At 41.5% G+C, this 16,695-nt stretch overlaps 1 protein-coding gene and 1 long non-coding RNA gene across 2 annotated transcripts in view; both read right to left on the reverse strand.

The window, feature by feature from the left end:
* The window catches only part of LOC113128045 (uncharacterized), a 62,612-nt gene that overhangs the window by 14,628 nt on the left and 31,289 nt on the right, over positions 1-16,695 (reverse strand). The window contains exons 4-5 of the mRNA XM_026303088.1: positions 4,991-5,317; positions 4,561-4,890 (exon numbers count right to left, since the gene is read on the reverse strand). Coding sequence (XP_026158873.1) covers positions 4,561-4,890; positions 4,991-5,317 — 657 coding nt within the window. The remainder of the gene's footprint in view (positions 1-4,560; positions 4,891-4,990; positions 5,318-16,695) is intronic.
* LOC113127902 (uncharacterized) lies at positions 3,501-4,266 on the reverse strand. The gene is made up of 2 exons (XR_003295483.1): positions 4,201-4,266; positions 3,501-3,721 (listed from the first exon to the last, which is right to left on the reverse strand). It is a non-coding gene; the product is annotated as an uncharacterized LOC113127902 (long non-coding RNA).

Genomic DNA, 16,695 nt, shown 5'->3' on the forward strand with positions numbered 1-16,695 from the left:
GTTTTTATTTATTTCACTCATGTGGATGATGTTTTAAAGCTGATCATCTTTCTGCGCTACAAACCCAGTATGAGCAGTAAAATACATCAGGACATTCTCCAAAAGTGATTAGAGCTGATCTGTTACTAAAAACTAGAATGATCATAAGCTTATCAGTCACAGCGTCTGTAAATGTCACAATCAGCAGAAGAGTCAACATCATTTCTGTGTCTCTGTCTGTGTGAGATTTCACTCTGGTAGTGTCATATGCCATTAAACAATCTGACTTCCTGCACACCATATATGGGTTGACATCATAGGGAACTTCCTGAGCATTGTGACTGGTGCAGGTCCAGGGCACGTAGGAGGTATACCCTCAAGTACACGGTTAGTTTAAAAAAAACACAAGATGTGTATAACACAGACAAATATGACAAAAGTATCTGGTCCTACAAGAAAAACTGTGAAAAAGTGAACACAACAGTTGTGGGAAAACTTTCGTGGACCAACCACAGACGAATTGTGGGCTACAGCATGTGCACATGTACTTTTCACTTTTTGTCTTTACACTTAGAAGTGCCTCTTCTTTGGAGGTGTTTGTTTTGTTGTTCTTCAATAAATCAATGCTATTGGTCACCCTTTACGTCTGTCTGCCTGTTTTACAAATATACTTAGCCAATGAAAGGTTTTAACCCTTTAATGTCCCCTCTAAGAAACATCATAGGGAAAAACAATCAGTTAAAAACAATCAGTTTTTAGACCCTGCAGTTTGTTTGTATAGGCCCTGTGTTCAACACATGTTTTCAACAAGAATGTGCTCTACTAAACATCTGGATGTTAAACAGTTTGACCACAAACTTCATATGTCAGTTTTTTATGGTGGAAATGTTTTGACCTGTATTCTCACAGATAAAACACACACTATATGTTTTATATGTGATACAACTAATGCAAGTGTTTACAAAAACAACATGTTGTGTACCTGTGTACGTGTCCACCAACATTGTTTATATCGTTCAATCTAGGCAGTGAGCCAGCTGTGATTGAAACAGGACACCAATTCACTGGCTGTGCTTTGCTGACACACCTCTGTGTACACTGTTTCAAATACTGCACCATTGTGGACATGTGGAAAACTGCATGAAAAAAATACTGTGATATGTTTCATACATGACAATCTTGCTAGTCATATGTAACTATGGTCAATCCATGATATGACGTTAGAAACCATCTAAAAATACTTAATTTCCTTCTGAGTGCTGCTGTTTTTACACACACACTTCAACTTATTAAAGTTCAGTTTATAATGTTTGATCCTCTGCAGTGGACCACATAAGACAGGGGTGTCAAACTCAGGCCCGCGAGAGCATAAAAGGTCTGAGTGTCTAAAAAAATAGGTCAAAACCGTGCTTTGACCAAAAACTACATTTCCCACAATGCCTGTCGACCGTGATACCCGCGAGGTAACGGCTCCCCGCCACTACACGGCAGTGTTTCCACGTCAATGCCAACAAGTGGAATTGAGAGTTAAATAATGACCCCAAAATGTCCAGAAAGAGAAAAGTTGATGGAGATAGAAGACTGCTTCAAGAAAGATGGGAAGGCGAATACTTGTTTGTGCTTCAAGGAGAAAGACCGGTGTGTCTTTTGTGTTTGTAGCTGTTGATGAAAGCACAGATAACACGGATACAGCGCAGTTATCAGTTTTTATTAGAGGCGTGAAGTCGGATCTCTCTGTCACTGAGGAGCTGTTGGACGTTTGAACAAAGTTAATGTCATAACTTGTGTTTGATTTTATTTTTCTTTATTCACTTGGATAGTTTGGTCCTTGATTGATGGAGTTATCTGGGTTTCATAACCTGACAAATCAAAAGGATTTATGTTATAGCAGAGGAACGAGCAAACATATTGTTTCTGTGCAACTGTTATGCTTGTAACTTGAATAAGTAATACATTCAGAGTTATTTAACATTAAGGAGTAGTTACATTTATTTTACATTACGTTCCGTTACATTTATAAGTTACATCTGGCCCTTTGAGGACAGCCATTATGCTGATGTGGCCCTCGGTGAAAATGAGTTTGACACCCCTGACATAAGACCTCTCTACATTTCTTTCTATAGAGGTTCGTCCACCTGCCTCCCTCAGCGTTGGCAGCCAACATGAAGTCCTGCTGCCCCCTTGTGACTTCCTAAAGTTACAGCACCATTAAACTTTCTCTCTGCCAATGTCCAGCTCATATTTCACACAACCAGACCTGGCAACTCACAGGGTACCTATTCCATTGTTATGAGGACCACAGGAACTTTAATGAAACTTTAATAGACTTAAATATATATATATATATATTATATAGAACCCAAGCACTGACACATTACATTCAGCAGTCAACACTGTATGTTTCATGTTTGCTGCTGCTGGTGGGCTCACATTCAGAAATGACTGTTCACAGCTGGAGTCCCTGAATTGGAAGGTGATGCTTAAACACTGACACATATAGAGGAAGGGTAAACAGTGACCTTTGACCCCTGAGTGTAACACAGATCACAGGATGCCGTGATTGGTTGGTCCATTTTCACTGAAACTGAAGAAACACTTTCTCATTTGGTTTGGAAAATGGTGTTGATGGACCTGTACCAGTTAAGGCACTGAGGACTTCCTCTTCAGGTAGGAGGACTGAGCAACCTCATTCTCTTCCCATGTCACTGCATCAAAATAATGACTGAGACTGGGACATGAAGGGACAACAGAGTTTATTGTATATAACAAGCACATTGAAGAACAGAAAGAAGAGAAAAAAGAAAAACCCAAAGTTAAATAAAACTTGTTTCAGAAAACAAGGTGAAAATAAATAGATGAAGCAGCTGGAAACAAATTGAAAGTGCTTTAAGGAACAGAAGCTGAATATTCAAATCAGTTTCAACACTTGGTCTTGGAATCTGGTGTGAAAGTCACGACAGTTAAACAACATGAGTCTCAACATTACACCACAAATATTTCAAAGCTACAGTCAAATTCAACACCTGAACAGATTTTTCTCTTTGGTTCCAGTCGAGCTTCATGTTGTGACTTGTAGTGTTTCCTGATAATGCTTCAGCCTGATACATTTGACAAATTTCTTTGCAAATTTCTTTTAGGTTGTAAGAGTTGCTAATTCTCAAGAAGACAAGAACCAACTGGAGAAATGGGTGGACTCATCTTGAAAAGACCCCAAATGTCATGACCCCTTCAGGTCCTGCAGGTGGCTTCCTGACACAGATCCAACCAGCCAGTGGAGTGAGAATAAAACCAGGGAAATGTGCTGATATTTGTTCGTCCCAGTTAAAAGACGTACAAGCTGCAGTGGGGAAATAGAAGAGTCTGGTTCTGGGTCTTATGAGTCTGAAAACTGTTTAACAGGCTGAAAGTGCAAAAAATAAATAAAAAATAATTACATAAATACATTTATCCTTCATAAAATTCTTGATGAAATCCACCTGACAAAGACCTGATGTCATCGGTTCATTAAAATACAGTCCAGCTTTTTTTTTTTTTTTTTTGGTCCAGTAAAGTCTTTGGCATCTCTAACATCTGGTTTTATTCTCACTCCTCCACCTCGACTCCTCCCAGGGTGTTTCCTGCAGGACTCTCCAGGTTCACTCCAGCTCAGGTGCTTCCCTGTTCAGCATCTTCATTTCATGTTCTTCTTCCACTGGCTCTGCTCTTTGGTCCTCTCTTCCTCTGAGCTGATTCCAGAAATGCTCTGCAAGAAGAAGAACAGGCTAAAGATGAGTGTTAACTCAGGGTCGAGTCCTGTCCAAAGGGAAACCAAACAAATCTGATGGATGTGTTTTCTCTAAACTTTGCTGTTGTATTGTGAAATATTGGAGCAGTGATTTAAATAAGACAGTTTCAAAGGGACGTTTATGAAACAGTTCAGGCACCTGAGACATGACCAGGAGAGACTACTTTAGGCTTAAATTGGATTTATTCAGTTGCTTCATGTTTCACTTGCACTTGTGTGTTTTATTGTTATTTTAATAACTAACATCTGGCCAGGGGCCAACACTGGGGCCAACACTGGGGGCCAACACTGGGGCCAACACTGGGGCCAACACTGGGGGCCAACACTGGACTATTGATATTAATTAATGTTCACTGACCCTGAAATAAAAAAGTAAATACTGGAGTAAATGTACTGAGTCACGGTTGATCACTGAAAGGCAGAAGTCTGTTACTTACGGATCTGTTTACGTTTCAGGATGATGAAGGTGATGATGGTGATGATGATGATGATGGTGATGATGATGCCAAGGACAGCACCAACACCAATGAGACCATAACGTCCTATGGCTGAGAAATGAACCTTTTCATCCTCTGAGAAAACATCAGAAAATGTTGGGAAGAAGGTCAAACTCACAGTAACGTGACTGTTGATTCTCAGATTTTCATTCTCAGGTTTTACTGTGATCAGATACAAATCTGTTTAAGTATTTTTTCAATGTTTAGGAACCAAGTTATTAATAACCTGACATTTTATTTTCCTATTTTTGATGAACTAAAATGCCCAAATCCTGTACAGTAATAATTCAGCACACTCACCAACTGTGAGGTTGAAAGTGCAGCCAGCCTTCAGTTTGGGGATAAAGCATTTGTATGGTCCACTGTCAGACAGCTGTACCCGGGACAGGTTCAGTCTAATGAGTCCACTGCTCAGGTGCTCCTGGATGAGACTCGTCCTGTTTCTGTACCCCATCATCTGTGGCGGAGTCTTGTTCCCAGATGGATACACGTAGACCTCCTCATCGAGGTCGACTCTCTTAAATTCCAGTGTGTATGTTGATAAGTTGACTGGGGGATCCAGACGACACTCAAAAGTAACTGTGCCACCTTCTTTGGCTTCCAGTGAAGGGCAATCGACACCAACCTGCCCTGTAGAAAACAAACCATTTATCCTGGAGCTGATTATGTTCGTTTTGATTTATTAACATCTAAAAATATCCTGTACAGTAATAATTCAGCACCAACTCACCAACACTGAGGTCAAAGGTACAGTTGGCCTTCAGTTGTTGGATATGGATCTTGTAGAGTCCACTGTCAGACAGCTGCACTGGGGAGATCTGTAGTTTCACAATTCCTCTTCTCAGGTCTTCATCACTGAGACTTATCCTGCTGCTGTTGTGATCAGGATCAACCTCTCCAGATCGATGGACGAGGAGCACCTCATAGGGGTCGACTTTACTGAACTCCACTGTCTTAGTCTTCAAGTTGACTAGAGGATCCACATGACACTCAGTAACAGCCCTGTCACCTGCTGCAGCCTTGATCAGTGGAGTCGGGCAAACGAGCCGATACTGTCCTGTGGAAACAATCGATCCATTCAGACGGTTTAAACACCTTTAAGAGACAAAATCCTTCCAGACATTTAATAAACGTCTCAAAATTGGTTGTTATTGGGTCTTTCAGCAGGATAATGACCCAAAACATGTGGCAAAATCTATTAAAAAATGGTTCAGCAGACACAAAACCAAGCTCCTCCAATGGCCATCTCAGTCCCCAGACCTCAACCTGGTTGAATTGAATTGGGATGAACTGAAAAGGAGAGTGCATAAGAGAGGACCCTGGACCTTGGATGATCCGGAAAGATTGTGCGAAGAGGAATGGTTAAAGATCCCTCTCTCTGTATTCTCCAACCTTGTGAGATGTTAGAGGAGATTAAGTGCTGTCCTGTTGGCTAAAGGGGGCTCTACGAAGTATTAAGATCAAGGGTGCCGATAATTGTGGAGGGCACAGGGCACGAATCCCGCGGTGACAAACCCCACACCGGGCACAAATCCAGTCCACACGGTGACAGATCCCGGGTCAGATAAAGTCCCCACAGTAGGACCTAATGCTACTCTCACACTTCCTACGTGTTTCTACGTTTCTATGTCTATGTATCTCTGGACTATAACGTTAATGATGTGGGCTACACAGGAACTATAAGTTTTAAAGCTGATCATCTTTCTGCGCTACAAACCCAGTATGAGCAGTAAAATACAGCAGGACATTCTCTGGTCTCCAAAAGTGATTAAAACTACAATGATCATAAACTTACCGGTCACAGCGTCTGTAAATGTTACAATCAGCAGAAGAGTCAACATCATGTCTGTGTCTGTGTCTGTGTCTGTCTGTGTCTGTGTGAGCTGCTCCTGTAACAACCTGTACACTCCTGTGCTGCTGTATTACGTCAACCAGTGACGTCACTACAGGTACGTAGAGGCGGGGTCACAGTGAAGGTGGGGCATGTGAAACTGCTCAGTTGCTTTGACATAACAGTTTCTTCTTTTATCATACTGTAAAACATGACCACCAAGTGTTTAACAAACCTGAATGAAATCACAAACACGGCAACATGATCCCTGAAGTGCCATCACACGGGGACATGACAATCTGGAACATGCTCCCATTCCTGAAGTGATCAGCACCTCCTTGCTGCTATAGCCTTAACAGCTGGAACAGCTCAATCATGCTCTTCCTCATCTGTGAAGAGGGGCCCCCAGAGGCCAGAGCTTGTAAACAGGGGCCCAGACAGTAACTTCCATACAAATCACAAGTGTGAAATCTAATCTAAAATCCCCTACCTTACTCTACCCTAAACTACAAAATAAAAGCAGGCCACTCTCTTTGACAAAGGCCATGATACTGTCTAACATGTAGAGACTGAAAATGTGTTTCTGCCTCAGATATAAAATCAAGAATCAGCTTTGATCATGAACTTACCGGTTGCAGAGTTTGCGAAAGGAAGAATGACCAAAGAAGTCCAAAGTCCCATCACCGACTGTAGAAAAGGAGCCAGACTTTTAGTGTGAAACTCAAACTCCCTGCACTTGCTGTTTATCTGTGTCTGGTACGAGGAGTTTGTAGTGTAGTGCAACACACACACACACACACACATGGTGAAAAACGTGATGTAGGCTGTCAACATCTGGCTCGTCCCCCACGTCAGGCTGCTTTACGTTTACTTTCAACAGCTTTTTAACTAAAAAATGTAGAATGAAAACCCCAGTGATGATGTTGTGTCTCCCCTGTCAGATGTTTTATTGTTGATCTGGTTTATGTTAGTGTTGACTTCTCATGTCATTTATTTCATTTATTAATTCATTGATCAGCCATAACATCTTGACCACTGACAGATAATGTGAATAACACTGATCATCTTCTTACTGTGGCACCTGCCAGAGTGTTGGGCAGATTGAGCAGCAGGTGAACATTAAGTCCTCAAGGTCGATGTGTTGGATACAGGAAAAACAGCCAAGTGTAAGGATGTGAGCGGCTCTGACAGAGGCCAAAGTGTGGTGGCTAGATGACTGGGTCAGACCACCTCCCAAACTACAGGCCTTGTCGGCTGTTCCTGATCTGCAGTGGTTCACTGTTTAAGGTGCGAGAGCTGAATCAGCTAAGTAGAACCATGTGAACCTGCACTGATTACATCCAGATCAACTTTAAGGAGTATCACTAATAAATTAGCCAGTGAACCGTGTTAGTAACTGGGATAAAAGAGGAAAGACAAGAAATTATAATTCACATGATCAGAACACGTTACAGACATGTCTGAATGTTTCCTCCACACTGTGACTCACTGTGTTTTACTGTCGGCCTCATGGTGTCTATCGGGGATGGGGATTTCTAACTAAAATGCTATTTGATATTTGTTGGTCAGTGCGTGTCATCAGAGCAGATTCACTTCTCCTTAGCATTGACTTTAAACCCAGTTCTTCTAAAAGACTTTGCCTCATTGGATGTTGGGAACTAATTGAAAAATACTCAAAGACTGACTCTGCACTTCCATCATCAATCTTACTACTTCAGCTGACAGAGACAGACTGAATCCTGTTAGTTTGGCTTCATCTTTATTATGTATTACACAAACCTTCACTATAACTTAACACTGTCTTGTGTGGAGTTGTAAGGGCCAACACCGGGGCTGGGTTGGGCTGGGATCAGTCTTTAATGGTATAAATAGAAGTGGGTGAAGTCACCCATAGTGTTCCACACCTGGTTGAAAGGAGGCACCTGATTGGTTAATAGCTTATGTGACAGAGCAAATATTGACGTAAAAAATTAGGAATATTAAAGAGCATAGTCAAACAACAATTTAGACGACAAAGCCACAATGATTACTGTGGCAACAATAGTGACTGTGACAACTGGCACTGATTTTTCAATGGAAGTAGGAGCCAGGGCTTGTTGGAGTCAGCAGCTACTTCCTATATGACCTCAAACCTGAAGCAGGCTTGCTATGTCCACTCCTTCTACAGTCACTGGTCATTGTCCAGGGCTGCTTTTCAGCCCCACACTGTCCCTGTCAGACAAAGCTGTTTTCAGAATCAGAATCAGAACCAGAAACAGGTTTATTGCCAAATAAATGAGGGGTTCACATTATGAGGAACTTGTTTTGGTGAGATGGTGCAAACACAGAGCATAGGCATGACGAGTTACATGTAACATATAATAAGTGTCCAAAATAAGCAGCATGGATAAAATAAAATAAGTATGGTGCAGTGAAATAAAAAATACTGTGTGTATATTTTTCTTATTTACAAGGTGAATTTACAGAAAGAGCAACACCGGCTGAGCTCAGCCAATCACAGCGCATACTGATGGAAGTGACGCATGCTCTCCACCTATCACAGGCAAGAGCCAGGCCTAATTTCTGCTTCCTCGTTTCAAGAGGAGCCTTTGACCGACCTCCGTGAAGGTGGCCCCCCACCCGACGCAAAGCTTCGCAAAAATAGTCTCAAACGTTTGTAAAAATTTTCGTTTGGACAAAGAAAATTCAAAACTGGAAAAACTGGAAAAATATATTCACTGTGTGATTCATTAATAGATTTGTATAATCAAAACAGCACCACTCAAACACAAAGCATTTCTAAGGATCGCCCTGTTATGTAATCGACATGACCTTAGCCTTATGACCTATTGCCTGACTCACCCTATTATGTCGAATATTATCCATGTGCTTATGAATAATGTCCTAACCATTATGGCAGAGGAATGTGCTCTGACTGCTCCAGCTCAAGCAGAAAAATGTTATTTGAAATTGCTGGGAGCTACAAGTATTGTGTGTATGTACAAGCTGTCAATCATATAATAGTATCGCCTGCAGATTTTTTCAAATGTTTACCACCCTCAGTGGTTTGAGGTGGTCAGATTTTAGAATTGACCATTTCAGTGGTAATTTAAATATTTAACTGACATAATGCCAACAAAGCAAAAGCTCAATAGTAGTAATATACTTATAAAATATACTTAGTAGTAATATACTTTAAAAAGTACTTACTGTGACTGGCTGCCATTTTTAACATCACAGCCCATCAATATACACCCAAGAAATACACTGTCCAATCACATCACTTAATCGTCCCAACCACATCCTAATAGAGCCCAGCATTGGTCCAACAGTTGGACATGACCAAATGTCATTTCAAAAGACCTCCGTGAAGTTGGTCCCCCACCCAACGCAGAACTTTGCAAAAATAGTCTCAATCGTTTGTAGAAATTTCGGTTTTTCTAATGTTAGACATTATATTTTAGGTAATGACGTCATCAGCCCCCCTACATGCTCCAAACTCACCCGAAATAGTCTCAATCGTTTGGTTTTCCTTAACAATACAGTTGAAGTAACAAGGTAAGATCCAAACGGATCCTAAAAATACTTGTGATATTAAATTTAAACAGTGCAGTCAAGCCTTTGTGTATAACACTGCATGTGGGCAGATTTAGTTTTTTTCTGACACTCCTGTCACTCCACTTCTCAGGTCATCATACATCTCCCAGACTCATGGAGACCTCCTGCAGTAGGCTACATAAGGTCCAAGACTAGCCTGCGTTAAGCCTCCTTTGAAAGCGATGACTGCCCTTAAAGTAAGTCTCTCTCCCTGGAGCATCAGATTGGGGGGAAATTCACTCAATGGAAATTCTATGGAATTACTTCCCACGTCAGTGTCAATCCACAGAAGTTCTCCCAGACTGTAACTGTGAGACACTTTCCCTGCACAGAGGTCTTCTCCTGATGTAGAGTCTGTCTTGAATGCAGATGGACACTGTGATGGACTTTGGATTGGCCTGAGGCAGGGGGACTCCAGAAGGTTAAGGCCTTCTTCCACTGCAGTCTGAAGATGAGCAATGCCAGAAGCCTGTAGTACAGCAACAGAAGTACAAACAAATGGTATTTCCCTTGTTGCTTGTGTGCTGAGACTGCAGTACTGTGAGGAGCACTGCTTTGTGAAGTGAACACATGAATGTTGTGGCATTGATTTTCCAATGATGGTGGAGATGAAAGCACAACATAAGCACTGACAGTCTTTCCCCTCACAGATGGATCTGCATGGAGCCACTCAGGACAAGGAGAGAGATAGGAATTCCTCTTTCTCTTTTTGGGTGGAAGAGCTAGGCCTCTCCAGTTTTCAACAGAGTCGTCCTCTGTTGGATGGATGTTTGTGACAAAGTCAGACTTCCCAGAACAGGAAGCATCCATTCCTGGTTTTACATCTACACTGCAAGTTATGTTTGATAGTTGATTGGCTTCTTTGACAATCACTGTTGCAACAGCTGCATCTTCTTCACCCTCCTCTTGACTTTTTTGTTTTGCATAACAAATGTGCATGTTGCCTTCAATGAAGGACAGATGTCGAGCAATGAATCGATCCACCCGAATCGACAAGTTTTCATGCTTGAAAAGATCACGTTTGATGTTTTTGAACTCTGCTTCAACATTGGCTGAACTTGCGATGACGTTGGTGCTTTGGAAGTGAGGGATCATTACCCCTGTCCAGAGTGGTAAGTAGCTTGCAAGCCAGATTACATTGGGAATGATCTCAGGGAGGAAGTGCATATTACCACGATCTCCATTAGCCACAGCAAGTGACCTGCTTTCTTCATATTTCTGTCTGTTTGGTCGCCCACCCACTGCGTTTGATCTGCTTTTTCCAGTTCCTCCCCCTCTACATCTGGAATGACGACACACTCTTGTGCAATTCAGGCTTTCAGGTATTTCTTGCACCTTTCTGATATGAGGGGGACTCCAGAGCTGTCCTTGCCCTCTGCTTCACTGAGAGCCACAGTGGTAATGCTGCGTAGTAGCTCTTTAGCATCCATGCGTCCATGGACTGTGACTTAAGAAGCTGTGCCATTGATCTCACAAAGAAATCTTTAATGCGATGTGTTTTTTTCTTCAAGCAGTCCCACTGGCAGATCATCTTGATGCAGTGTGCAACATCAGCCCGGACAAAACAAGGTGGCACTTTTGCAGACTTACCAAGTAAGACGCCACAGCACACATTGATGTAAGTCTTCAGATCAGGATGAGGAGTAAAAGCCTTGACCAAAGCTCCGAGCAAACCTCTTTTGGAGTTGGTGCACCTGCACGTATCCATTCTGTCTGCCAGTGTGTTATTGCATTAACATCATGTCTCTCTGACAACATTTGCACGACTGGGACACTTGAGCTCACATTACCTGTCAGAACGCCCTGATATAAGAAGACATGGCCAGACATCCCGTTTGGTCTCTGTAGTTTCCTCACTACTGAGCCAGTTGCATCATAACTCACAGTGGGGTTAGTAGAAGTCTTTGATTATGACTTGTACATATACATTTGTGTTTGACTCCAATAGTGACAGAAAGACTTGTCCAGTCCAGTGTCTTTAATGCTACCACTGTGAGGTGGGCTGTACTATAACATCTGCAGTGACAAAATAGGATCCTTGTCACCTAGTTCTAAGGCATTTCTCTCTGGCTTTGCTTTGTGCAGGGTGGCCAAAATATGGTAGATGGCTTGGCTCAGGATCTCCAAAATCCATCACCTTTGTGGCCTCCGATGCCCTCCATACATAGGGTTCCATTCTACCCCCACACAGTTCTTTGGATATCTGCTCACACAGGTTACCAGACATCGGACGCTTGGAACAGCCAGTGTGCAGGGAGTCATCTGTGTTTTTCATGAAGCACGTTAGCAACATTGAGCTGTTCATTTCAGGCTCTGTCACATTTAATGTGAATGTGGCCATGACACTCCTTACACTTGGAATCCCTGTTGACTGCTGGTTTCTTGGGCATCTGGCATAAGCAAAACATAATTACTCACTTAAATAATCCTGACTCCAAAAATGTCATGTACAGTATAAACCTGTATTACTGTATTATCCCTAATATAAGGACAATATGGTAATAATATGTTATATCTTATATTACTGACAATAGAGTAATGTTGATCCCTAAATGCACAACATATTCTAAAACTAACAGGAGTCATATGTACAACTGTAATTAGCATTTAATTGCTAGTGATATAAGTGATACAAGTATTAGCAATGTGTTTTTTGTTCAGTAAACATTGGAAATCTTAGCTCACTTGAATTCTGTACCGTTGTTCTTGAAGTTACCCTTACAAAAATTAACCTTTGTTTTAGTATCGTAAGAGTAGTAACCAAGTATCATAACTTTTATTATTTGGCATATTCATTACCATTTGTACAACAGTTTTACTACAAAAACCATGGCTAACTTATGGTCACCATGGTTTAAACTGACACTGTTAAAACATTGTACTTACATTGGCCAGAAATTTGAGTTTATAACTTTATCAACTTTTCCTCTACTAACTTGATTTTCACAACAGCATCTTGAAGAGTTCATAGACGTTATCCAAGACCAAACATCATGTTTGAGCCTCCCCCACCACTTCACCCCCTGCAGGAGATTTTCTGACATTTTCTGCAGCATCTTCTGGGGCTTCATCCTCTTTCTTAAAAACCACTTTCCACAGGTTTCTGGTCCCCTCTTATCCTCTGATCTTCCTCCAGATCTCTGTGGAAACACAGCAACAGTTTGTGACCCACCTAATTCAAACTATTTAAGAAAGCTGGTGTAATAAAAGGAAACACAGCCAGACAATACAGTGGATTTTATAATGTCCATATTAACGATAGATTCTGATATAAATGTTGATGAATTAAAGCAAATGGAAGCAAAACAAACTGATGTTCAGTGTAAAGAGCTCTGTGCTGCATTAGTGTGTATTACATGATACCAAACTATCTGCTTTAATAAAAACCTCATTGTTTTCAAGTCTTAGGAAGTTTAAGTCGCATTAAGCAGTTTGATACTCAACTCTTTCTGCGTTTCACCAGGACAAGAATAAGACCAGCAAGGCCAATGGCACCGAGGATCCCGATGTTTATCAAAGACACTACAGGGAATTTTGTGGCTGATCTCCCACGTCTTCAGATCTTTTTTCGCTCAGCGTCCTGATTGGTGGTTGAAGCAGAGGGGGCGGGGCTATATACGTCGTCATGCTGAGGTTCCGTTAATGTTCGGTTCTAAACCAGGAAGTACGCGGTTAGCTAATAAAAATAAAGGTTAGCTCTGCATGCTAACACATGCCTAGCTAACGTTAGCTCGGCATGCTAACACCTGCCTAGCTAACATTAGCTCTGCATGCTAACACCTACCTAGCTAACATTAGCTCGGCATGCTAACACATGCCTATCTAACGTTAGCTCGGCATGCTAACACCTGCCGAGCTACCATTAGGTCTGCATGCTAACATTAGCTTGGCATGCTAACACCTGCCGAGCTAACATTAGGTCTGCATGCTAACATTAGCTCGGCATGCTAATACCTACCTAGCTAACATTAGCTCTGCATGCTAACACCTGCCGAGCTAACATTAGTGCTGCATGCTAACATTAGCTCGGCATGCTAACACCTACCTAGCTAACGTTAGCTCTGCATGCTAATACCTGCCTAGCTAACATTAGCTCAGCATGCTAACACATGCCTAGCTGACATTAGCTCGACATGCTAACACATGCCTAGCTAACGTTAGCTCTGCATGCTAACACCTGCCTCGCTAACGTTAGCTCTGCATGCTAATACCTGCCTCGCTAACATTAGCTCGCCATGCTAAGACATGCCTAGCTAACATTAGAGTGACATGCTAACATATGCCTAGCTAACGTTAGCTCGGCATGCTAACACCTGCCGAGCTAACGTCAGCTTAGCGTTAGTCCTTCAGGACATGTTGACTTGAGTCCATCTGGTTTCCTGTGCCGAACATGAGGACTAGGGGTCCGGGGATTTTCCAAGTCCCTGAAATGGGTTTTGCTTGTATGTCACTGCACCGTGTTTCTGTGTTTTAATTTCCACAATAATCACGTGACACTACACAGTAAGCTCATTTGTTCAGAGTGGAAACACAAATCTAAAAGACACATGTGGAACCAGAACCAGAACCAGAACCAGCTGCATGATTGGATCCACCAGAGGAAAGTGACAGAGGCAGCACCAGGACTGTGGAATGAGCTGCCCTTCACATTAGACAGGCCTCCTCATGATCTGTTTTTAAATGTCTTCATGAAACTCCCCTGTCCTCAGTGACCTTTGACAGTCTGAGATGTTGATATTTAGATTTGACCTGTTTTGTGTTTTTAAAAGGGCTCAACAAATACAGTTGCTGTTGTGTGTTTTACTGTCATTTAGCTGAAGCAGTTATTAAATAACTAAATACTGAGATCATCAAAATAATGACAGACTGGGACATGAAGGGACAACAGAGTTTATTGTATATAACAAAGCACATTGAACAACAGAAAGAAGAGAGAAGAAAAACCCAAAGTTAAATAAAATTTGTTTCAGAAAACAGGGTGAAAATAAATAGATGAAGCAGCTGGAAACAAACTTAAAGTGCTTTAAGGAACAGAAGCTGAACATTCAAATCAGTTTCAACACTTGGTTCATTTGTAGTTGCAGCCAATAAAGTGATTTAAATCTCTGTCATGGAATCTGGTGTTAAAGTCCTGACAGTTAAACAACATGAGACTCAACATTACACCACAACACTGTTGCCAACTTTGTCGCTATATTTACCACACTGTACACGACACAAGCAGCGGGTGCTTTTGTGAGCCCCTCCCCGTCCAGAGCGGCAAGTAAATGTAAATGTTAAGTTACTACACTATCACTCTAAAATAAATCATTGTCAACATTTGACTCGCTGCATCAGACGTTCTCAGTCACCTATACCACCTCGTCTACTCTGTGTCTGTGAAGATCTCACAATGTCAGTCAAAACTATACAGTCAAAAATACTCCAGGCTTCAGTCCTAAGTGGAGCTAAAGTTAAGAATAAAAAAAAGAAACAAAAAACAAAAACCACACAAAAAAAAAAAAAAAAAAAAAAAAAAAATGCACAACCCACCACTGTCTCTTTTAGGTCACTTTGCTTTTCCCAGGCCCAGATAAAGGAGGGTTAGAATACAGGACAAAACTGATTATATGTAATTTGGGTTATTTTGAAAAATAGTCTATTAACTGGCTAAATTTAAAAATTGACAAAAGATCAACTGAAAATACATTTACAGTTCTAAACATATTTACAGTGTCTTTTACTCACTTTTTAGCTCTCCCACAGCATTATTCCTTTCTCCCACAGTGTCCATTACAAATTGACAAGCAACATGACACTTACTCAAATTAGGCGATGACATTTAGCGACTTCTACCGACTTTCAGGACAGCCAATAGCTACTTTCCTTACTGAGGAGTTGGCAACACTGGACCACAAATATTTCAAAGCTACAGTCAAATTCAACACCTGAACAGATTTTTCTCTTTGGTTCATGTTGTGACTTGTAGTGTTTCCTGATAATGCTTCAGCCTCATACTACATTTGTCTTGTGCAAATTTCTTTTAGGTTGTAAGAGTTGCTAATTCTCAAGAAGACAAGAACCAACTGGAGAAATGGGTGGACTCATCTTGAAAAGACCCCAAATGTCATGACCCCTTCAGGTCCTGCAGGTGGCTTCCTGACACAGATCCAACCAGCCAGTGGAGTGAGAATAAAACCAGGGAAATGTGCTGATATTTGCTCGTCTCAGTTAAAAGACGTACAAGCTGCAGTGGAGAAATAGAAGAGTCTGGTTCTGGGTCTTATGAGTCTGAAAACTGTTTAACAGGCTGAAAGTGCAAAAAATAAACAAATAAAAAATAATTACATAAATACATTTATCCTTCATAAAATTCTTGATGAAATCCACCTGACAAAGACCTGATGTCATCGGTTCATTAAAATACAGTCCAGCTTTTTTTTTTTTTTTGGTCCAGTAAAGTCTTTGGCATCTCTAACATCTGGTTTTATTCTCACTCCTCCACCTCGACTCCTCCCAGGGTGTTTCCTGCAGGACTCTCCAGGTTCACTCCAGCTCAGGTGCTTCCCTGTTCAGCATCTTCATTTCATGTTCTTCTTCCACTGGCTCTGCTCTTTGGTCCTCTCTTCCTCTGAGCTGATTCCAGAAATGCTCTGCAAGAAGAAGAACAGGCTAAAGATGAGTGTTAACTCAGGGTCGAGTCCTGTCCAAAGGAAACCAAACAAATCTGATGGATGTGTTTTCTCTAAACTTTGCTGTTGTATTGTGAAATATTGGAGCAGTGATTTAAATAAGACAGTTTCAAAGGGACGTTTATGAAACAGTTCAGGCACCTGAGACATGACCAGGAGAGACTACTTTAGGCTTAAATTGGATTTATTCAGCTGCTTCATGTTTCACTTGCACTTGTGTGTTTTATTGTTATTTTAATAACTAACATCTGGCCAGGGGCCAACACTGGGGCCAACACTGGGGCCAACACTGGGGCCAACACTGGGGCCAACGATATTAATTGATGTTCACTGACCCTGAAATAAAAAAAGTAAATT

Source organism: Mastacembelus armatus, chromosome 1, assembly GCF_900324485.2.
Source record: "Mastacembelus armatus chromosome 1, fMasArm1.2, whole genome shotgun sequence".
Taxonomy (NCBI): Eukaryota; Metazoa; Chordata; class Actinopteri; order Synbranchiformes; family Mastacembelidae; genus Mastacembelus; species Mastacembelus armatus.